The sequence below is a fragment of the Phaethon lepturus genome, unplaced genomic scaffold, assembly GCF_000687285.1.
Source record: "Phaethon lepturus isolate BGI_N335 unplaced genomic scaffold, ASM68728v1 scaffold224, whole genome shotgun sequence".
NCBI classification, from domain to species: domain Eukaryota; kingdom Metazoa; phylum Chordata; class Aves; order Phaethontiformes; family Phaethontidae; genus Phaethon; species Phaethon lepturus.
The window spans coordinates 162,129-185,401 of record NW_010533720.1 but is presented as its reverse complement, the minus strand read 5'-3'; the positions used below and the strand labels follow the sequence as shown (position 1 = coordinate 185,401).

Genomic DNA, 23,273 nt, shown 5'->3' with positions numbered 1-23,273 from the left:
CTTCACGAACTGCTCCAGCCTGAGTCCCTTCCATGGGGTGCCGTCCTTCAGGAACAGACAGCACCAGCGTGGATCTCCTGCGGGGTCACAAGTCCTGCCAGGAGCCTGCTCCAGTGTGGGCTTCCCACGGGGTCACAAGCTCTTTGGGGCATCCACCTGCTCTGGCATGGGGTCCTCCATGGGCTGCAGGTGGAGATCTGCTCCAGCGTGGAGCTCCATGGGCTGCAGGGGGACAGCTGGCCTCACTGTGGTCTTCACCCCGGGCTGTAGGGGAATCTCTGCTCCGGCGTCTGGAGCACCTCCTGCCCTTCCTTCACTGACCTTGGTGTCTGCAGAGCTGTTTCCCTCACATGTTCTCACTCCTCTCTCTGGCTGCAAATGCTGCGTGCCAGTTTTTTTTCCCCTTCTTAACTCTGTTATCTCAGAGGCGCTACCACCGTCACTGATTGGCCAGCAGTGTGTCCATCTTGAAGCCGGCTGGCACTGGCTCTGCTGGACACAGGGGAAGCTTCTGGCAGCTTCTCACGGAAGCCGCCCCTGCACCCCCCACCACTAACAAAACCTTGCCACACAAACCCAATACACTTAGTCATCCGGCTGTGTTACCAAGGAGCTTGTGCCACTGCTCCTGGTTCTCAACATAAGGGGAGATGATGCAGTACTCTATCTGCCACACTGGTTTTCATCTGTGTGTGTGCAAACTACCTGCAGCAGCTCATCCCTTCTGTGAAAAAGCACAAGTTCTCTTTATGTGGCACTGTGTGAATCTGGAGCTACAGTGGGGTCCACAACTGCATGTATATGTTGAGAGACTATTTCCAGCAATCTAGGTAATTCATTCAGTGAAATTCACTCTACTGCCAACAGCACGCAGGGTACAGTGAGGCTTTTCAGCTATCATGTGTAGCTTTAAATTACTCACCTTTTTATGACTGAAAAATTACGTTGTTTGATTTCATGGTGTTTGCTGGTCCAGTGGACATTAAATCATGGTGCAATTGAATGGAAAGAGGGATAAAAATATAATAAATTTTTTATTGTTGAGGATATTAAAAAAAATTTACTTTAATTGCATTCCTTTAAATGCATTTCTAAAACATATACAGCTTTTTGTGTTCTACAGTTTGAGATACAATTCTTCTACCTAAACTTAAGTAGCTATCAGTGGGAAAACTTCACATTTTTCTCCATGCTTTGCTTTAAATCTGCAGTGGGTTTTTGTGGTGTTAGTTATGGTGTTTAGTTACGACCTTTATGTAGAATAAATTGTAGCAATGATTAAAAATGCAGTCAGGCTATTCTGATAAGAACTTAAGATATTGTATATATATAGAAAGAAAATTGTATTGCTATGTATGAAATTTTAGGCTGTATCAACATTTAGTTAAGTTGCTTAGAATTTTAGATGATCTGTATATGATATATTGCTCAAGTTTGTATAATGGCAGGTTTTCCTAGCGCACCCTTTTTGTGTAATTTTCTTATAATAGTGTTTAAGAAGAGTATCTTTTTTTGTGTTCAGGTTTTGTTGTGTTTTGAGGCATTCACAACTATGCAGTATACATACTCAGGAGTACACATATGAAGCAGATCTTGCTCAATAGAGTTTAAAACTTTGTGTTGTTACTGTACCAAAAAGTGTCTGTAAATTTACCATGCTGAGGAAAGCCAGTGCCATGGTAACAGTTGCAGATGTCTTGTGCAACAAATACTTAATAATTAATCTTTATTTTAGGAAAGTGAAGAAGGGCTCATTACTAATAGACTCCAGTACTATAGACCCTGCAATTTCAAAAGAATTGGCCAAGGCAGTTGAAAAAATGGGAGCTGTTTTCATGGATGCCCCAGTTTCTGGAGGTAAGGCTTCATTAACAGTTTACCTCATATTGGACATGTTATCTCTTTGTTTGCAATCTCAGTCACCAATTTGTATCTGTTGCTTTTCTTTGCTATGTATACAGTATTCTTTTTTTTATTGTTCCATTACATTAAAGAAATATATGTTATTTTAGGAATATTTTTAGGTTTTAGGAATATGCTTTTGTGTTAGACTTGCAGAAACTGAGGTTTCACCTGGTATGGTACAGTGGTCCTTTTAATTTAACTTCTTCAGAAAGTTGTGTTTTTATGCAGGTATTCACATCTCTCCAGTCTCGATCTGTTTCTTTCTGTTGGGGAAAGACTGTTACCATTAGCCAGTTCTGCTGCTTTTTCATTAATTAAATAGGAGAGGAGCGGGGGAAGAAAGCATTTCACTGTCAAGAAAAAGCAGAGCTTTCTTCTGGTTTTATCACAGTTGAAGAATGGGGGTGATATTTGTGTATTCTTGAAGTTGCTAACTATTGATCTCTGAGTATTTCATCTCTTGTAAGAAATAATACAGAGCAGGGTCATCTTTCATTTTGTGGACAGAGGAGAGCAGAAGCATAAAATTAAGGTTTTGAAAACAAAACCATAGCTGATTGTTACTATCATTGAATTCTTCTCTAAAACCCCTAGAATTAGAAGGTGAGGAAACCCCATTTTGTGTGGAAAAATCTCGGGTTTTTTACAATCCACTCTAAAAATTAATGTAAGTGGCATCATGAGAATTCTTTATTTTTTCCTGTCATTAATAAGGTAATTCAGAGAGTTATACCTGAAAGAGGATAAAAATGCAAAGGGTAGGAGAGAATTTGGCCCTCCAGAGTTTGTCAAAGGTATCATGCACAATCTGGAAAGGGCATAGGCTGAATTTCAGATTATGAAGATGAGTGTGGGTGAGGAGCAAAAACTAACCATCTTTTTCATTTTCCTCTGAAAACTAAGGCAGGATTTGGCTATACACTAGAAGCCAAAATTTTCATCCACATTCTAATGTGAACAGAAAGGAAGACCCAGGTAGGAGATACTGAACAATACAATGGGGAGGACAAGATTCTTGCTTCCTAGCCAAAATATTAGTCCTTGTTTTATAAAGTTAGGTAACTTGTCAGCATGTGAATAAAAAAACACAGAAGAAAGTATGTTGTGGGTGGATTATATATCTATCTGATCCTTTTCTAAACACAGCATGGCCTTCTACTTATCGGCTGGGCAATTCTGACATCTTTTATGTAGTTGTTTTCAATCCCTTTCCCCCAAATATGTTGTTTACCTGGGAGAATTATTTACTTTTTGGAAATGTCTCTGATACGTTTTTACCCATAAGTTTTTCCTTTAAGGCTGACTATGCTATAACTACAAAGAAAGAAAGTTTGATTCCAAAACAACCCTAGCTGTTTTGGGGGCTTTGTTCCTTGAGAAAATGGTAATGCCGAGACTGGGTTAATACAATAACATACAAGTTGACTAGTCTGAATACAAATGGCTTTTTTGATGTTAGTTTTTTATCTGAATACAAATTATTTGGTGTTTAGTGTCAGTTACAGATTGAGTGATATTCTGAAGGAGGGGGAAACAATTGATACTTAGCTTTCTAGTACATACTATGTTTTTGAATGCCAAGGAGCATTCTGTACAAATCGTGTTTAAAGTGGGCAGTTACTAGGAATTTGGAGAAGTTAAATATGATAGAAAAAGCTTTAATGTTATGCTGTGTTCTTTCCATCTTTTAGGACCTAACACATCATGTTTTGGGGGTATTTTTGTACATCCTAACTGCATTGTCTGCCTTTAGACAAAACTCTAAATGGAGAAGTATGCTCAGCTCTCTAGAAATTGGCAGGCATTATTCTGTTGCTGTGTAATGCAACAGACTTGGCAGGAGTGTGAGGGAGGGTGTTTGTGGGATGCAGTGAAGGGGAAGAGAAAGTAGCATGCCTGAACTGTTGTGTTTAGGCCTGTTTACTAGCTGTTATTGGCAGACAATTCCACTTGTGTATTTAAGTATTTGGGTGTTGCCTGATGGACACTAATGTTCATCTGCACTATGAACAAGTTATTTCACAAAATAAATAATATTTTGAAAATTGTTTGGTCTATAAACCTTATGGAGAAATAGTGGTGATTTTAATCCTGTCTTGGCATTGCAAATGATGTATCTTAAGGCCTAGCATTAGGGCCAGATTTTAGTGGCTTTTTCTTTCCCTTGATCTTTTTCAGAGGGGCCTGTGCACCAATGTTGTAGTGCTGTCTTCTTCATATGATTGGCCTACAGCATTTACTTGTAGTTTACAGTCAGGACCCCTTAAGTGGAAGTTGATGCAGCAAGTTACCATAGTGTTACTTTGTATTAACTGACTTTGGCAAATACTTCTCATCCCAGTAGTTGCATGCAGATTATGCTGCTAATGCTGTCTAGAGATAGCAATCGCTTTACCCTGGGATTAGGATCTCTTGCGGGTCCATCCACATGAGAAAGTTGTGTCGCAGTTCCCAGTGCTGCCCTGATTTGTGAGCTCTTTGTGAGCATATGACAAATGAGGAAAGATCTTAAAAAATCCATGTTTATTTAATTTATTTTTTTAAATCTAGAGGAGTAAATTTATCTTTTTGTGAAGATTGTATTTTGCATCTTTGTATGTGTGAAAGACCTTTAAAGCACACATTATGACAGAAGCATATTTAAAACTGACTTCTGTTGGCACTGAAGACACTACTGGCTGAGTAAAGGATCTAAATTTAGCTTTTAAGAATTGTGTCAAGTTTGTCCTCCCACTGATTTCACTGAAAGTATGATACAGATTCTCACCTTGCAATCCAGAGCAAACTTTACTAGTGGTTTCACTGATGCTGCTGTAACATTTCTCTCTTTTTAATTCAGTATACAAAATATGCATTGTCTAAAGTACAGTGGGTGAACTTTTTTTTTTATTTCTGATGTGATGCTTTCTTCATTGTAAGCATTGTTAGTGTTCACATAATTTTGTGTTCAGACCTTTTCAACTTTTTTTGCCCTTCCACTGACTCTTGAAATTATATCAGCTCCACTTCTGCTTGAAATATGTTGTACTGCATTCTGCTGAAACTTCACAAAAAGATGTGACAGCTTGATTTGCTTTTCTGTTTTTGGAAGTACAGATAAACTGCTTTCAGTTCTTTTGTGAGTATGGTTCTTGAGATCCGATAATGCAACTTAGGTACATCTTTCCCCTCACTGTCTAGTTTAGCTGAGATAGCTGTCAATAAAAAAGTCAGACTGCTAATTGTTAATAAGAGCTGTCATGTAGAGAACTGTAGTCATGCTAAAATGGTAATAAACAGTAGAATAAAACATTTTTTGTAGTAACTGTGGGCTGGAGCTGGTTAGAAAAAGTTGGAGTTTCTACTCCAACTGTCATTTCAAACTGTTTCATCTTATAGTACTACTTCCATAAGCTTCATACAACCATTAAGTGATGGAAAGAATACTAGTAGTAACACTGACAAATTGAGACTTTGGCTCTCTGGTAATGTAAAGTAAAATGTGAGTCCTTGAAGGGTGAATTGGAGACTTATTCCCTGTATGGCCAGATCTGTCCTTAACATGGAGCAAAGAAAAAGAATGTTTAGAAATACTGTGGAGGTCTTTTCTTTGATTTCCTTTCAAAGAGCAATATATTTCATGATTCCAGCTTTAAAAAAAAAAAAAAAAAGACGTCACCTTCTCAAAACGGGAGAAGTGAATGTATTTCAATGGCATCATCAGACTGATAGCAGAGATTAAATAGGCCAAACAGAATAATTGGTGAATTTGTTTCTCTTGAACGTTGAAGGTTTACTCCAGCGTCTTTTCCAGGAGAGCAGAGGAGAGGGCCTTGCAGAAGAGTTACGACTGTGTCTGTGCACACTAATGCTTGCAAAGATTATTTGAAAGATGTTTTAAGACTAGACTAAACAATAAAAAATAACAATGAGTAGTTCAAACATTGCATCTCAGCTTGTAAATTCTATTGTAATAAGGAAGCATCATCAATATGTTTGCTAGAATAAAGCTGGTTTAATAGACCTCTCTTTTGTTGGAGAACCTTCCTAAAGCTACATTGTAACTGACTTTCCTAGGTTGTATCTGCTTTATTTCTTTGTCTTTGTGCATTTTTAGAGAATGGCAATCTTATGACTTCATGGGTGTGGAAGAATTGGTTGGTTGGTTGATTCAATGTCTCCAATTTGAGCAATTATGTACTTTTTTAATAAACAGAAGGCATGAAATAAGGAATCTCCGGTGTTCAGTGGTATAGAGATTTTGTTTGGTTTTGGCTTTTTGGCCTGCTAATGCAGTCGTTGGAATATCTGTTTGGATCCTTGAAACACTGTCAAGATGAAGCAGGTTCATTAATTTAGAGCTAAGAGTTCTGACCTATCCCCCTCAAGGGCATGTGGTGTTGTTGGTGAGGAAAAAATCCTGATGTTATTTCGGGATTTATACTTCTATGCTTTATTTCTAAAGCCTGAATGCAGGTACTCAGAATGGCCAATGTTCTCTGTGCTTCTGGTACTGAGCGTAGCATTTTTCCTCAGTCACTCCATGTCTTGCCTAATCTTTTCTTTCCTGACATGTTTCTTAATTTCTCTGTTTACATTTTTGCTGAATGCATCTGATCATATTGTTTTTTTGCGAAGTTTGTGATTTAGGGATGGTAGTGGAAATTACAATGTACAACCTTAATCTTAAAGGTAGTATGAAAAATGTTACAGAGTTATTCTGAAATTTAAATGATGTGAAAGTAATGCAGAAAGTAACTGATAACAAAAAAGGGAAGGATCGGGTGAACTGATTTAAGGAAGTTGAAATGAGAACTAAGAAATACTTTGAAATCTGAGATGCTTAAAAAGCTTCTGATTGCTAATAACTTATGTTTTAAACCATTTAACAATACTTAAGTTTGTCAAAATAAAGATAGTTTAATAGACTTCTTTTGCTGGGGAGAAGATGGAAAGGAACGAAGATCTTGAAAAGTTACATACGGACAAAATGTGTATTTTGACACTGGGAAAGGCAGAAGTATAAACCCTGTGCAGAAATCACGATGTTGGCAGCAGCTGCTATTGCAGAAGGATTAGATAGTACATTTACTGATGTGCTGACTTTGCAAGGGTATTTTTCTTCTGTGACTCTATTATGCTTTTTATTTTATTTATTTTGTTTTGTTTTATTTTATAAAGAATGCAAAAGATAGCATAAGGCAAGGAAGAATAAACAGATTTGTTGAGAGTATCATCTAAAAATGTTCACGGGGTGGAGACAATTGTTCCTACAATGACTAAAAGGGTGGAATGGCTGGTATTATTGAAGTATAGTGTATATTTTGGCTATAAAACTGTGTGTAGTCTGGCCAACTAGTGACCAATGTATACAGAAACATATCTGTCTCCATTTATTTGAAGGTGTAAAGATGAGTTATTCAGGCTGGCCCAATGGGATATAACCAGGAATAATAGTCTGGAAATTATTAAGGAAAGAAAAATGCATGCTGTGTCTACCAGGAAAAACTTCCTAACAACATTCTTCATACACTGTGGAATAATTTTCCAAAGGAGATGGCTGAAGCCAAATATCTCAACATGCTTTAAACTGTACTGGGCAAAGTGCTAGGAACTATTCTGTGGGGAAAAATCTTTTAACTGGCAGGAGGATGGCTACATGATCTAATAGGTCTTTTCCATCTCTAATGTCTACAATTCTGTTGTGTTCTCACACATGGTGTTCAAAAACAGTTAAAGGAAAACTGTCCAGATGGAAGTTAAAAATCCCTGTGGCACTCTTTGAAAAAGAGTAAGGGATAACTGCAGAATTAGAGCCAACATTCCTTTTCTCAGTAAAACTGGTTCTAATATCCATGGCTGTATGTGAGCTGTTACCACATTCCTAATAGGTGCTTTGTTTGCTTGTGGTTAAATTTGATGCTAATATATGTCTCATCCTGTCAAGTGTTCTGAGATACACAGAGTAAGAAAAATCTTCAAATTTCAACCTGTCATAAGTCGTAGGGAAAAAAAATCAATTTAATTTCGTGTTTTAAATTTTGATTGCTTCTTCTAGAGGACTTTTAAAGTTAAGGAGTTGCAGGTGGTGTTTGGAAATGTTTTTGGAATGCAGTGATGACTTTGAAGCTTTCCTACAAAGTTTGTTTCAGTTTTAAATGTTCATAGGTTTCTTTTTCTCTCTTTTTGCTCTTTCAACGGAGCCTCTTGTTCAAAGTGTGTATTTTTCATTTAGTCAAAAAACCTAGCGTGACTCCTGTGCTTGGAACAGTGCAGATGATGAGCACCAGACCTTAATAACCACCATGACTCCTTCTGAGTCCAAACTCCATGCTATGCTAAATGTGGATGGCACACGTGTCGGCACCAAACCCAGCACCACGCACACCAGAGCAGGAAGTACAAGCTGGAAGGCGCAGCACAGAGTAGAACTGGGAGTACACAGTGCCTGCACAGCAGCCTTCAGTCTGGGGACAGTCGCCACCAGCTACAAGCCACTGGAGGTGCCACTGGAGAAAATGCAACTTATTCTGAATTTTAATGCAAAGCAGTTGTACTTGCAATTCAGTGTTGCCTTAAACAGACTTTTTCAGTCGGTGGGTGCAACTCCTGTTGTTTAAAAAAAAAAAAGTCCAGAGAAACCTGACTTACTTAAATGGATTGGGCCACTGAAGACATAGAATTACATGTTTTATTTTGTCTCTTACTCAACAACGGAGATCTGCAGATCTTACACTAGACACATGAGAAGAAACGTTAACATCCTAAGCACCTGAACCAAAGTCTTACGACACAGTTGTGTGTGCAAACTGCTCTGTGTTGAAGAAGACTCCTTTTTAGGCCCATTAAACACTTAAAAAATTTTATAGGAGTAAAAAACCCAAAAAACCACTGAGACGGGTGAAACCTTGCAGGCAGGGACAACTGGCTTTGTCTTGTAGTTAGGGCAGGCCTTTGAAAGTAAATTGTTGATCCCCTAAATGGCTGAATCCAGGATCAGTAGGAATGAAAGCTGATCTTCTGTTGACCCCAATCTAGATGATGCTAGTATTCTGGGTTACTTGTGTTTCCTTTTAAAGGTGATGAGCTGGACAAGGACTGGATTTATGTGTGATGATATCTGACGATCCAGAGCCATTCTAATTCACTGATCCATTGCAGAAAGTTCTCTTGTAGTGGGGGGCATCTTTATGTTTTGACAAGTCTCTTAAGTTGTTCTAATAAAAAAGGGGAGAATGTTCTAGCAGAAGTACTCCCTCTGTGCTTTAAACAGATACCTGAAAATTACCCCATGTTTACAGTGCTTACTCTAGTATTGCCTGTTGTGAGACAATTCAGTAGCTTGAGCTTTTGTCCTTAGCAGGACTGCTCCTACTTAATCCACAGAGAGCACATAGAAATAGCAAGATTTCCTAATTTTGCCTTCTCCAACCACATTTAAAAAACCATTATTTATATGATTAAATAAAAGCATAAGGGAAACAGTATTGCCTTTTACTGTTGATAAGCATTTAGAGTTCAGCTGTGAGCATACAAACTATGTAAGTGTTCACCTTTCAGTTTGTCCAACAATATTTAGTCAAGTTGGCTCACTGCTTCGATCTACTGAATTGCAGAGGACAGAGGAGAGTCATGCAGTTCCAGAGCTGAAAAAAAGAGTTTTTAACCACAGTTCTCTTCATGCCAAGCACAACATAGGACCTGAAGTGAAAACAAAATGACTTACTGCACTGTATTTGACCCACAGCTTTAACCCTTAAAACTTAGTTATTGTTTTCATTCCTGTAGTTTTGCTGGGACACAGTTTATGGAATTTCCTAGAACTTAGATAGCTTTAATCTGTATCTGTTCATAAGAAGAGATAAAGGGTGACTTGAGAAGAACAGAATCACGCATGGAAATGTCACCCTAATGCTGACCCTTCAGTTTCTGTTCTTGATTCTGCAAGCAATTGTATTTTAATTATTCTGTACTGTGGAAGAATGTTATTTGTCTGCAGTAAAATGAGGGAGAGGGAGGAAGTGTGAAACACTGTGTAAGCCTTTATTAAAACCTTTTCTTACTTTAAATAAATCCACATAATGATTTGGTAGTGTCCCTTTATGTTGTTTAACTGTTAGTAAACTAACGGGTTTTTTTAATGTGTAGTTTAGGTTATTGGCAACAATACTAATCTGACATGTAATTATTATCCACTTGCTTTATTTTATGTGAGTTGCTGCAAATTGTGGAAGATCCTTGTTACTCAGTAACTATATAGTTTAACCATCTGCAATCAGAAACAACACATTTTTGCTGTCATTTTGTTTTCAGTCTGTGTTTCCTTTGCTTTCTGAGAATGTATGGTGGGAATGTGTGGTGTGTGACTTGTGGCTCCTATTATATTGTCAGCGGGGGTACAGAGAAAGTCACACTGACTTTTATCTCTGACTGAGGAGCATACTACTTGTGTTTCATTTGTGTTAGATTTCTTGTTTTTTCTTAAAATAATGACTTTTCAGAAATCGATATAAAAGTAACTTATAGATAATTTGTGCAGGTATATCACTATACGTAGTTAGCTCTTCAAACTTGGTTGATTTCTGATATCCAGCATTTTTCCAGTTAAACTATTTCCCAGAATTGCTACAATTGCTAGTATTCCAAAAGTAGTATTTGGGAGCAGCTAAATGTTTTTTGTCTTGAATAAGGCATTTTATATCGAGTATGCTGGAAGAATAGATACTTCCTCTCTCTTTTAAATGTTGGAGGACAATTGGAGAAAGGAATTTTCGGTAGCACTATTAGCATTTGAAACATTGTCATAATAGAGCTCTAGTTAGAGTAAACTAGGAGTATATATAGTTTTCCTATTTCTGCAGATACTCAGAATTTACATTAGTGAGGAGTTAGGGGTGATGCTGGGGCAGTGGGAGGGTTTTGTAGCGGAAGCGCTAAATGAGAAGCTGATGTGGCTTTGGCAAGCAGGAGAGTTTCCTGAGATGGAGCATCCTTTCAGCAGCCTCAGCCTGAATCCTGGGTGCCTCTGAGGGCTTCCACCCTGTCCATGATGGAAGTTCCTGCAGAGCGCACTAATAGCATCCCTTGCTGCCTCAACATATCGTGCTAAGGCGTGGGGCTTGACTGCTGCGAAACAATGTAATAAATGCCTGTCAGGCCAAAATGAACATACCTGATCACCTAAATGCATCATTCCTGTGCTAGAACAAACTGGACTATAGGAAGGTGTTTCTATTCGTGGTGCAGCAACTGGCACACCTAATAAAGAAGGTGGTGATTAATCTGTTACTGTTTGGTCACTGGCATTTTTTTCCCCCGTATTAGTATACTTAGCAATTCTTAACAATAAATGTGACTATGTGCACTTATTTAGTATGTTGCTTTCCTTAGTAGACAATTATATGAATCTTGAATGGAGCATTTTTTAGTAACTGGGTTAAAGGATTCTTAGCAGATTGAAACAGTAGGTAGCAAAGCTTGTTAAGGAGTTTTTATTTTACAAGCCCTCAAGAATTTAGAATATGGCTTGCTTACTACTTTAAAAAGTCCAAACGTCCCTTATAGACTCCATTTCAGAGCCAGCATCAAATCTATGCTATACTTGTCTAAAAATCCAAACATGCACTCTTCGCCGTTACTGTTTACTGAATCAGAACCCTACTGTTTCCACTTGCACTGTATCTAATTTATCGTAAGTGACCACAAAAACTAAAATTATTTATATGTTGGTACCTAACAGCTCCACTATAGTTAAGGGTCTGTTGGCATTTCCATTATAAACCTTCCCTTTGAGAGGTTTATAACTTGGCGGTTTTACTTTTGCTTCAGGCTCAAATGTGCCATTTTCATCCAAGCACAAATTCTTCTACAGAATTTCATTTAAATCAGTTTGGCCATTATTTATTTTAGAATGTGTATGTTGGGGAGTGGTAGGGAACACAGTATTTAATTTTGGTTTCAGAAGCTTTTTGGTCAGACTACATAATGAAAGAAAAATGGTGCTTTTTATTTTATTTTGTAGGTATTTAACCCTTCCTTGTATGTGTCAAAGTTACTAAACCCATGCTTTTCCAGGTTGCTCCCAGTACTCATGTGCCATACATCCACTCCTACCTATGCGCCCGCCTTGCCTGCCGCTGCCCAATGACATGCTTTGAGGAAGCATCCCCTGCCTTCTGGCAGTGAAAGGTTTTTGGGGAGTAGACACAATAACATACAGTGGATGTTCTGTTGAGAGGCCTCAAGCCAACCAGTCCAACTGAGGAACAGATGGAGATAATTGGAAAAAGACAGGCCGAATGCAGTTGTCAGTCAAATGTAACCCTATGTGGTTAAGAGTGGCATTTCCTATGGCTCTGCCATTTCTTGTGGGATGTGTGTAAATTATTGCTTGGGTGTAGTAATCCTCAGTGTCTAAAAGTGGTGTGAGTTTCCGTTTTCCCTTGCTCCTGAATGCTGAACCACAGAGGAATTTTAACTCTCTTTTAATCATAAATTCTTGCCATAGTACTGTATTTATTACACGAATTAAATTCTTGCCACACAAATAATACATATCTATAATGTTTCAGTACTAATCATGGTAACACAGTACCAGTGTTCTTTTACATCGTGGTTTAAGCATACAAAAAAGGGAAATTGTGTACAGAGAGGTAGAAGCTTTTACTAGACCAAATAATACAGCTGAAAATAGAAAACAAGTTTCTGAGTCAGTTCTTTCATCACATTGCACAAGAAGCAGTAAAGTACAATAGCTTTTTTTTTCCCCTTTGCTATTGAATTACTCACAAGTAAAACCTACTCGTCGGAAAACAAAGTGGGGAGAGCATGTGTGGTTTGGCAACTTCTTGTGTACTCACCATTTTGGAGTTTTCTGTTTTCAGGTAGTTCATGCAGATTAGTGATTGGACAAACAAGTAATAAAACTGCTTTATTGCATTTTGTGTTCTGTTTTATTAACAAGAGGGAGAAGGGAAGCACGAGTATAATTAATTATGGCAGCAGATACCAACAGCTTATGTTCAATAATGAAACATGGGTCACTGGATCCCATTGAAGCATTTGAAAGTCTTCTCCATCTTTTTTTTTTTTTCCCTGATTCCAGATGTTAATGAATTCATAAGTCAAACATTCCAAATCTTGAATGTTTTAGAGACAACTCATTTTAAATTTTATTAGTTTATTTTTAGTGTGTTGGCATTAACATTTAAAAGCACTGAAGGCGAAAACTTTAGTATATATTAAAACCTGCTATTTTCAGCTTTGGACTCTGAAAACAGAAGCTTACAGAAACAGCAAATGTCACAAGACATTACAGAAACAGCAAATGTCACAAGACACATGATTAGTTCATCACTATTAAAACTTTAATTTTAATAACATTTTCACTGGTATCCCTTCATTGCTAAGGATCAAGAAATTTAAACTATATGCAGTCATGAGGAAGAAAATCCTTGGAAGTAGCTATGCATTAGCCCATAAGAGAGCACATCTACAAAGCACCAATTCAGCATAAAACAGTTAAGCATCTACTTAAGTCCATCCATTTCAATGGGAGTTTAGTGCAAGTTGAAGAGGTGTATCCTCAGTGTCTGTTAATTGTCTGTGGGGTAATCTGGCTGTTTTATACTACTAAGTTATCTGTGAAACTTAAGGGTTTCAAACCACTACGTAGAGCTGACATCCTGGTCATGATTTGGCAGGACCTTTCATGCAGCTATAAGAGAGTCATGTACATTTGGAAATATCCTTCATCCCAAATTAAACATAGAGGATTTGTTATTTGATGTCACCTAAGCTCGAGGATTTCTTGTTTGCTATTTTCAGCATCTAACCTTGTTGATATATAACTTAAACCTTGTTGAAATGTAATTTATCACAATGATTTCTACTCCTTTCTGCCTGTCTTGGAAATGGGGTGGTATTATCGTATTAGAATATTTTATGGTTACTTTCAAATCAATGTCTCCTGAAACATGAACTTGAAGCAGAACTATGCATTTATGCTTTGCAAGTTGTTATGTTTTGTTACTACCGTATTTATGTCTCTTCAGCACAATGGCTGACATTTTAAATGCTGTCCCTTACTTCCTAACTCTCTAACTGAAGCAGAAGTAATATTTTACCCCTCCCTTCATCCACTTTAGTACATATACTACTGTCACAGCTGGGAATGAGCATTCTTGAATCTGTCACTTAATTCTGTAACAGCTTGAGTATGATCAACACTGGCTGACATACATAAAACACATTTTTAAAATTCCAGTTGTTGTCTTGGATTGCCTATAACAAAATATACAGGATTTGTGGGGAGGCAAAGAGAACTGGAGAAAGTTTATTAGTTGGAAGGTACTTGTCTGTAAGTACCTGACATAGACTGCAGTTGCAGAAGAAGCTACCAGGAGTATTTTTTTAATTTATATGTGGCTTTAGTGTAGAGTCGTAACTGTTCCTAATGCTCATGTATGTTGCTGAAACCACTGAACTTTGTCTGCAACCTTACCCAGTGTTACCAGAATATGTACCTGTACTGACAGCTCTCGCTAGGAAGGTATCTACCCGCCCTTGGTCACCTGCATGCGTTGCTTCAACTGGATCTGAACTTCCCATGCTAAGAATGTGTTTTCTAAAGGCACTATAACTTGGATACCTTAGAACTTTGGGGAGTTAATTTGTGCAGCCCGTCATTACTTTGCCTCCCTAATCCGATAGTTCCTATGAAAGCCAACAAATTTAATTGTCAATATGAATAAGTACTCGCTATGATGAGGTAGAACTCTGTAGTTTTTATGTGTTTAAATAAACTGCATGGAAATCAAGGGTAAGGAGGGGGAAAATTAGGGTGGAGAAGTCACAGTTCAGGTGTGAAGGCCCTATTTGTAAGTGTTGCACAGAGGCTTTCAACATTTTTCTTTTCCTTAAAAAACAAACAAAACCAAACAAACTAAAAATGGCCAGAAATATGTAAACATGCTCCCCAAAAAACAGTCCCTGATTTTCTTTTCATGTGTTAATTTTCATATATTTGTGGAATCTTCTGTAATTTTTCCCAGTATTTAGAAATCGTCGATATAGGCTTACACTTCCCTGTGTTGTAGTGTACATGTTCACTATAGAAGGATTTTCAAAAGTGCACAAAATATATTACATGCAGGTGTTCCTATTAAGTCAAACGGGAGATTATTTCAAAAAATACAACCTGTGGCTTAAATTTGTAGTTACAGGAAAAACATACAATAAATCTATCGTATCTAATTGATGATGGTGGAAATGCTATCAACAGATGTAAATGACTGCTGCCCCTTCTAACATATGAGAGACTAATTTATATTATTACAACAATACAGTATAATCATATGACTTTATATGAATTACGATGTTTTTATTAGTAGTTATTAACTATTAATACTGAATGTTTCATCTTCTCCTTCCTCTTTCCATCAACTCCATGTACAGCTTAGCCAGCCAGCACTTTCGTATTGTGAGCTTCTTAATGAGCAGAGATGTTGCAAAATTAGTTTTATGAACTTTTTTCTTGTTTCCCTAGTACTGTAGTGTCTTTTAGATCTCTTATTCTTGTGGAAAAGTAAATAAGGAATGCTAAGCCAGATACTTGGCATACAACTGTCATAAGGGTTTCTTTTCTCTACCTTGCAATGACCTTAACTTGACCTAAAATTACTAGTTTCTGTAGATTGCAATGGCTCAGGCTCAGAAAGGTTCTTGTCTGTCACTTGGTGGTTGCTTCATGTGTGTGTATGTGTTTTAAATTGTCTGTACTATTACTTCCTACGAAGACAGAAAAACTAGTTCCACATATTTTAATGCAATTTGCATTAAACTGCGTCCATATACTCAGTGGAGCAGGAGAGACATCTAGATACTGCCTTTTTCTTTTTAAAGAATATATGCTGGAAATGTAGTAGCTTTAAGATATGTCTGTCTGTTTCATTACAAATCTATTTAAAATACTGATCATAATTCATGTTCCGTCATTCTTTCCACATTTAGGGGTGTTACCTGGGTTTGGAATAGCCAGCTGTCTCAAACACTATCCGCATTTTTAAAGGAATAAGAAGTCTTGGCAGACACTGGAACAATTAATTGGCTTTTTCAGCCAAGTCAGGTTAGGAAAGTATTTTGCAGGGTGGGGGCCGGGTGGGAGGGGAATACAACCTCCTGGTTTCAAGTTTGAGTTTTGTTAACCCTTTAGGAATGGTAGTCAGACTTTTTGCTAAGCACAGTTCTCCAACTCTGACATTTGTAAAATTTATTTCTTAAGTGAAAAGATTCTAAACTATTAATACACAGGACAAATATGTTTTATTAGGAGGAGATGCCTGGGATGAGGTGGCAAGTGCTGAATCTAAACATGATGGTTAAAATCTCTTCTAAATAAGCATTAGAATCTGTATTAAAGAACTCTAACTTCCTCCAATGTATGTAATTCTAGAACAGAAGAAGAAGGAAGGTGACATCTGAGGCACAGGATGATGCTATCTTTCCACTGAGTTAGGATAAAATATTTTGGTGTCAGACTTGCTCAGCGCATTCCACACCTTGACTTAACCACAGATGCTTGGTTAGTATGTAATTCCCAGCTCCATAGTTATACTTCTTTTCATTCTAAAACCGTAACAAGTACTAAACACCAAATTTTAATTACATGTATGTCCTTGCATTCCTGAAATCTTTTTTTTTTTTAAGTATTGGAATTGTTACGCAGTCTGTTTTCCACCATTCTGTGTACTTTTGCTGCCAATGAATCAATTTATGGCAAAGAATTTCCAACACAGTTGCCTTTAACAGTTGGATGCTCTTGTTCCGAAAACTGTTTGTTTGTTTGTTTGTTTGTTTGTTTGTTTCAGTTGTCCTTTGTGAAGTAAACTACTAGTAGTTTAGACTGGAAACTGTAAAGTTAAACTTTTTGGAATCGTTACTGCCCCAAGTGGGAATATAAACCATATTGAACAAAATTTATTTAGCCTATTAAAAAGTCAGCCTAAAACTACATTTAATTAGTTTACACTATTACATCACTTCTAGCAGGGAGTAGAACTTACGCAGAGTAAAAGGAGCTCTATCAGGTGAGCTGACTGTGGCCCATATGGGGCTTTAAGATAATGATGAGTTTAAATTTCCTCTTAGAGCTAAGTGAGAATAAAACTGGAGGCAATAAATACTCTTGGCCAAAGCCATTAAATGAAAAAGCTGGGAATTCTCCAGCTCTTGACTTAAATTGTTTGTTTATCAGCTGGCGCCTAGTCTGGAGTCAAGAGCTGGAGATTTCTATCTGTGACAGAACTTTGAAACTCTTGCAGGACACTTTCATTTTAACTTAAGGTAACTTGAGTTTATAGCTTTGGCTTTAAAGATTACTAATGATTTACTCATTTCCTTACCATTTAACCAGAGAGGACTTTTTCCCAGGAAGGGATCTGTGTTTATTTAGGGCCTTTGTCTGCGGAGGGATTAAAAGGCAGCCCACCAGCATTGTGAACTTGATGGTAATAAAAGGTCACCAACACACACCGTAAAAACCTTCTTACTATGGAATTAATTATACAGTGTAATTTTACAAAGCATTTCAGTAACCCTCCTTTTAGACTTCTGCTGTATTGGATTTTTCCTCAAATGGGGAAAAATTCAAGTTTTGGCGTTAATTGTGTGAATTAGACTCTGTGTGTATGTGTACAACTGTTTACAGTATGTTATACTCCTCAGCAAGTTCAACTCACAATTGAAAACAATTGTAAAATTCCAGATGAAGTTAGATCTGGACATGTGAACTTTAAAACGTAAAATACTGCGCACTGGGAACAACAGAATGAAAAAAGACTTGTTAGCTAAGAAATGCAAATTATTAACTTAAACATTGTTGCCATGCGTGGTATTTTTATAGAATATTGCATATTTTCCAAGCCATTAAGCACTGTTCAAACAGAATCCTGTTTTTTTTTCTAAGCCACCAGGTGGCATTGCAGCCCAGCCTGCTAAAAATAGGCGATTGATAATTTATAAAAAGATTTGTGGAAAAGACATTTCTTCCTTCTACCCCATTCATTTTCTCTAACTTTTAAGACTTAATTTAGAATATCTGATAATGATGATTAATATTCCTAAAAATGAAGTGATTTAATTCTATACTTCATTTGCAAAAGGTAAAAAGTGTTAACATATCAGGATATTGGCAACACTTTTTTTGCTTTGGTAAGGTGATAACAACAGAATTATATTCCTATTTAACTTAATGAATGAGCTTAGATTCATCCACTGTGAAGTTCACAATAATTTCTTAAAAGCTGTGGAGTGGACAGGCATGAAAGAATACATAGAGGAATCCATGTAATTTCCTGTATCAAGTGCAAAGGTGTCTTGCTATATTCAAAATAACAGATGAAAGAGTACAATTACGATGTTGTTTACGTCTTCCTCTTTTGCCTTAAACAGATATCTTTCCTCCTTTTCCTTTTCCAATTACCATTTAATCGTACCCTCCAAACTGTTTTATAAATGAATAAAAGAAAGCACAAACCCATGAAAAATAACTGGAAAATCATATTTCACCAATTAACTAAATTATCAAATAGCTAGTAATATGTGTCATGTGGCCTGTTTGACAAATTTAATGCAATAATGTAGTCAAAAACATAGTAAAACTCTAGTTTGAGTAAGAGGGGATTTTCTTCCTCAGTTTTGTATTTTTTGAATGTGTACTTTTATGCTTTCCCCTGAAACGGATGAATTTAAAGTGCTACTGCAGTGATTTATCTGCAGTTTTACTAAATGACACTGCTCTTATGCTGTTGCTCTTTTTCTTAGGCTATTTAATAGGCATAACCCGTTTTAAGAAATGTATATGTTTTCAAAGTAAGTGCCTCTGACCTCCCACCTTGTTGAAGTCCAAACGTATATGTTTTGCTGTAGCCTGAGTATCTGCGATGCAGCATAACCAAAATACTAAAAATTCAGATACTAAGGGAATAAGAAAAACCCCATGTGATAATTTAGATAATGCTTTCAATAAATCATACTTTAACACTGATTTCTTCACTAAGAAAAGTAGTAGTAGAACAGGTAATTGAGGCTTTTGACCCTGGATATTAAACTTTTAAACTTGATACAACAGTCTGCCTCTAAGCTTTGTTGTATACTAATATTGCTACTTACTTAACATCAAAAAGCTGTGGTAGTTTGCCTTTATAGATTGCGCCTGTGTTCTGGAATTGCCTCCTGCTGTCCTTGAACTGTTTCTTAGTTTAACGTGTTAGATTTTCTCATCAAAGCTTTTAAGCACGACGTTTAGTTAACACTTGTTCTATCAAATCTGATACAGTAGTCTGGTTTGGAATAAAACTGTTCTTTTCATTAACAAACACGATAGCTTGACAGGCCTCTTTCCCAGCACATCATGGGTTTTTTGTGTAATGATATGCACATGCAGATTTTACATTGCATGTAATCTTTATGTTTGCCCAGTTTGCAGTCATTGCTCTAGGACTAGAGTAAATGACTGTTTTTTGCCAAGATTCCAAAAGTAAACTGGCCTCATTAAAAATAATGGTTGCTGAGAAAGAATCCCTGTAAGTTGGAGCGGTTTGCTGATAGACCTGTTTAACTATGCCACAGTTTTGATTCCCTGTCTGCCAGTTCAGTTCAGTATGACACTGCTGCTACTGAGAGCTGCTGTGGGATTCACAGCACAGAGGTGAAAAACAAGAACATCTGGATAAAGGAAAAAAATTAGAATAATAGTAGCCATTTAAGATCCGATGCATTGCTTGAACTAGCTAGATAAAAATTGGAGAGTGGAGGAAGAAAGGAGAACAAAGTAATAAAATATCTTTTAATGACTTCAGTAAACAGAATTCTCTTTGACTTCTCATTTGACTTGACTAATGTCTGTGTATACATATTGTGTCAAAACCATGGCAATGTTGTGTATTGCTTTGCCCATTTTTAAAGTGGTTTGAGAAACATTTTTAAAAATAGAGAATTCAGCAAAAGTGTATAATGGGAATGTTTAATTACTATAATCAGTTACAGCTACAGTCATTTTAGAGTGGCTGGATTTTATAGTATTTGTGTACTTACTGCTTTAAACTTTACAGGACTTATTTCCTATATAGACACTTCTAATTTTTTTTATCCTTCTGTTTCTAAATGTTTTTGGCCTGGGTCAGTAACAATGGAAATGCTTAAATGTGCAGCATGTGGTCTTTAGAAAATTTGAAAAATGTTTGGCTACTTTATTGTCAAAAGTTGTGGGTTTTTAAGATACATCTACATGTATACAAAGGATGTGGCTATGCATATGATTTTTTGCAGTTGATGTTTCTAGTAATATTTTATTTTAACCCTACATGAAATTTCAAAGAGTACAGAAAGGCTTTTTCTTAAGGGGGAAAAAAAAGTTTACATGTTTCCAAAGACTCTTAGATTCGTAGCAGATGTACTGGAATCCCACTACTAAAATAAAACAAAATCCAGTGGTTTTTTTGTTTTGTTTTGTTTTTTTAACAAAACACTAGTTAGTGGCAAAGTAAAGATACCTCACTAATGCTAACATATGAAACTCCTAACCTCAGGTTTATACTCCAGCTCATACTGGCTTGGAAGTAAATGTAGAGGAAGAAATTAAAGCTGCTTCTGTAGAAAACACCCTTAAGCTTTTAAAGCAGATGCCTGACACCATAGTTTCCACCATTTGCTGGGATTAGAGAATTATAATTTCATAAATTGAGTGTAAAATAGATAAGTAAAGAGATTATAAGGTTAAACCTTAGAAGCCCCAGCAAGTTTCAGAACTGAAATCTTCAGAATCTGATTTAGAAGCCGAATTCACAGCTGGAGTATACTGGATAATGGAGCAAGACTGAGAACGGTTAGGAACAGTGTCTGCAAGAAGTGTAGTAACTTTTTCAAAGGTCAGTCCTGTTATTCATTTCAGAAGTCTTTCTCCCACAGTTATACTTTCCTGTACCTTTGTTCAGGGCTGTGCCTGACCGGATAAAGTGTGGCGAGACTGCAGAACTTCTGCCTCCCAGGACACCGAGTAACTCTAATGAAAAGCTGTTCTGTGGGGAAGTGAGGTGTCAGCTGGAGTGTTTGTGAAACAAGTGGTTGTAGTGTTGAACAGTGAGAGGAACACGGCTATTGGAGTAAAAACTATTCAAAAGCAACTGGAATATCAAATCCAAATTCTTTTATGGTCTTCTTGTCCACTTCATTTGACGCGGAAGAGGGAGGAGAAGGTGTCGGAGAACATCTATTATGTGTGTGTTTGGTTTTCTGTTTCAGCTTATTACTCTGTTGGAAAAACTAAAAAAAATACTCATTAGAGCAACAGGTGAGGAGTTTTCTCTCTTGGAGGAATAGTACACCTCCTGGAAAAGCATGCATTTCTGTCCTTTGCTGGTTTGTGAACAACATGACTAATTCAAATGCTTCTGAATTTTTTTTGTTTTCTTAAAAATAAAACACGTATTAAATAAGGTGACAACCAATAAGCTGAGAAAATTCGATCTTGAAATTTTAAATACATCATTGCTTGTTCCTAATTTCACTTTTTTAAATGACTTAAGAAATAATGTTTCAAGTAAGTAATAGTGTACATAAACTGTTTAAAGTTCTCACCTATGGACTATATACTTTTTAGGTGTTAGTAGATAGGACGTGTTAGTGTGCATGTGTGTGTGTTTATATCAGTGTTCTTTTCTCTTATCTTACAGTGCCCAACCTTACATATCAGAAATGACCCAATAAAATGAACAACAAAAAGTGTAAAATTTTCTTACAACAACAAGAACCTAAAATAACTATTTTATAATGCCGGTGAGGTAGCTGACTATGTGCGTTATTGGGTAATAAGATATTCTCTCATGTGTTTACTGCATTCAGCCTTCCACACAAATATGTATTGAAGCCATAAAATGACAATAATTGTAGTAGCATACACCTTACCTTCTTGCTTAATTATTTCTGTTGCATTAATGATTATTAGTGAAATAATTTTTGTTGCTACTATAAAATTTTTATAGAAAGGAGAATTGATAGATTTTTCAGTTAGTCAGTAACTTAATTATGTTGTGATCTCAAATTTTGTATCTGTGTAAAATCATTTAATGGTTAAAAGTTGCAACACTGCAATGCCTCACAAGACTGAGAGAACTTTGAAATTATTTATATATAAATAACACATTTATTATACGCATAATGTATAGTATTATAGGAAACTCAGATTAATATGGTTAGACAGTGGAAAAAATATTTGTTACCATTTTTTGCAAAACTGACATTCTTTGTCAGTTCCGCACTGTGTTGAATGAGGGTGGTTGTGTTCTAAACATAGTATCAACAGTTTGCCTTCTTTAATAGTGTCAGTTTTTATAACATTTTAGATAAAAATCAATTCATTTTCAGTTTAAAAAGAGTTTTTTGTCCATCTTGCTAGACTATAGGAACTAGTTAAAATTTTGATGGTTTTGAATAAAAATTAACTGGATGGTACATGTTGTATCTGTTACATTAGATGAAACTACACTTTGTCATAGAATTAGATTTTATTATTTAATACTTAACAGTCTTCCTTATGATTTTCAACACTGACTGACCTGACTGTAGAATGTGTCTGTGTTCATCTGTTAACTTTATTTTGCTTTTGAGTGACACACTTCTGTCCTGCATCATGAAAATAACCTGTATCCTTTGAAGACCAATAGAGTAACAGTAAAAGTAATCAACAGTAAGAGTATCAAATAGTAGGAGTAATCAGTACTTTATCGAGGATATGCGTAGGAAGCAACTAGAAGATAGCAATTGAGAGCTGTCGATGAATGATGATGAATTACTGAACAATGTGGTTTTCTTCTACTGACAGTCCAATTTGAATGACTGAGTGCATGGATATGTATGGTAGAAGAAAGTGAGGATGGAAGGGTATGTGCTTGCCAGTGAAAATGTACTGGCAAGTAAGGTATTGGAGACTGTTTTGGAGGAAGAACATTCTCTAAAGGCAGGAAGTCAAAAGGCAAGGAGAAATAAGACTGTCCTAGAAGTCTTAGCTTAGCCTAAAATTTTCTACTAACATTTCTTGGGGAGCAGGGGGTGCTTGGCTTTTTTGGGGGAATTTTTTTTTTAAAGTGAGAGCAATGTGCTGAAGATGCTGCTTTGCTTCACCATGGTTTTCTTCCTGTAGTCTCTGAAGCATGCAGCTCTCCTAGACAGATGGACTTGAAGAAAAATATGTAAGTAGAAGATGCTGTAATGAGTACTGGGGGGAAAGTGTGACACTGCTGGACTGTGGACTGCCCAAGAAAAAGCTGAAGTGTCATACATGTAGGTAAGACTGATCCAGAGTTACTGACTGAAACCAGGAAGAGGGTCACAGG

The 23,273-nt window shown here is 36.7% G+C and overlaps 1 protein-coding gene across 1 annotated transcript in view; it reads left to right on the top strand.

Moving 5' to 3' along the window:
- The window catches only part of HIBADH (3-hydroxyisobutyrate dehydrogenase), a 77,687-nt gene that overhangs the window by 6,812 nt on the left and 47,602 nt on the right, over nucleotides 1–23,273 (top strand). The window contains exon 3 of the mRNA XM_010285268.1: nucleotides 1,736–1,857. Coding sequence (XP_010283570.1) covers nucleotides 1,736–1,857 — 122 coding nt within the window. The remainder of the gene's footprint in view (nucleotides 1–1,735; nucleotides 1,858–23,273) is intronic.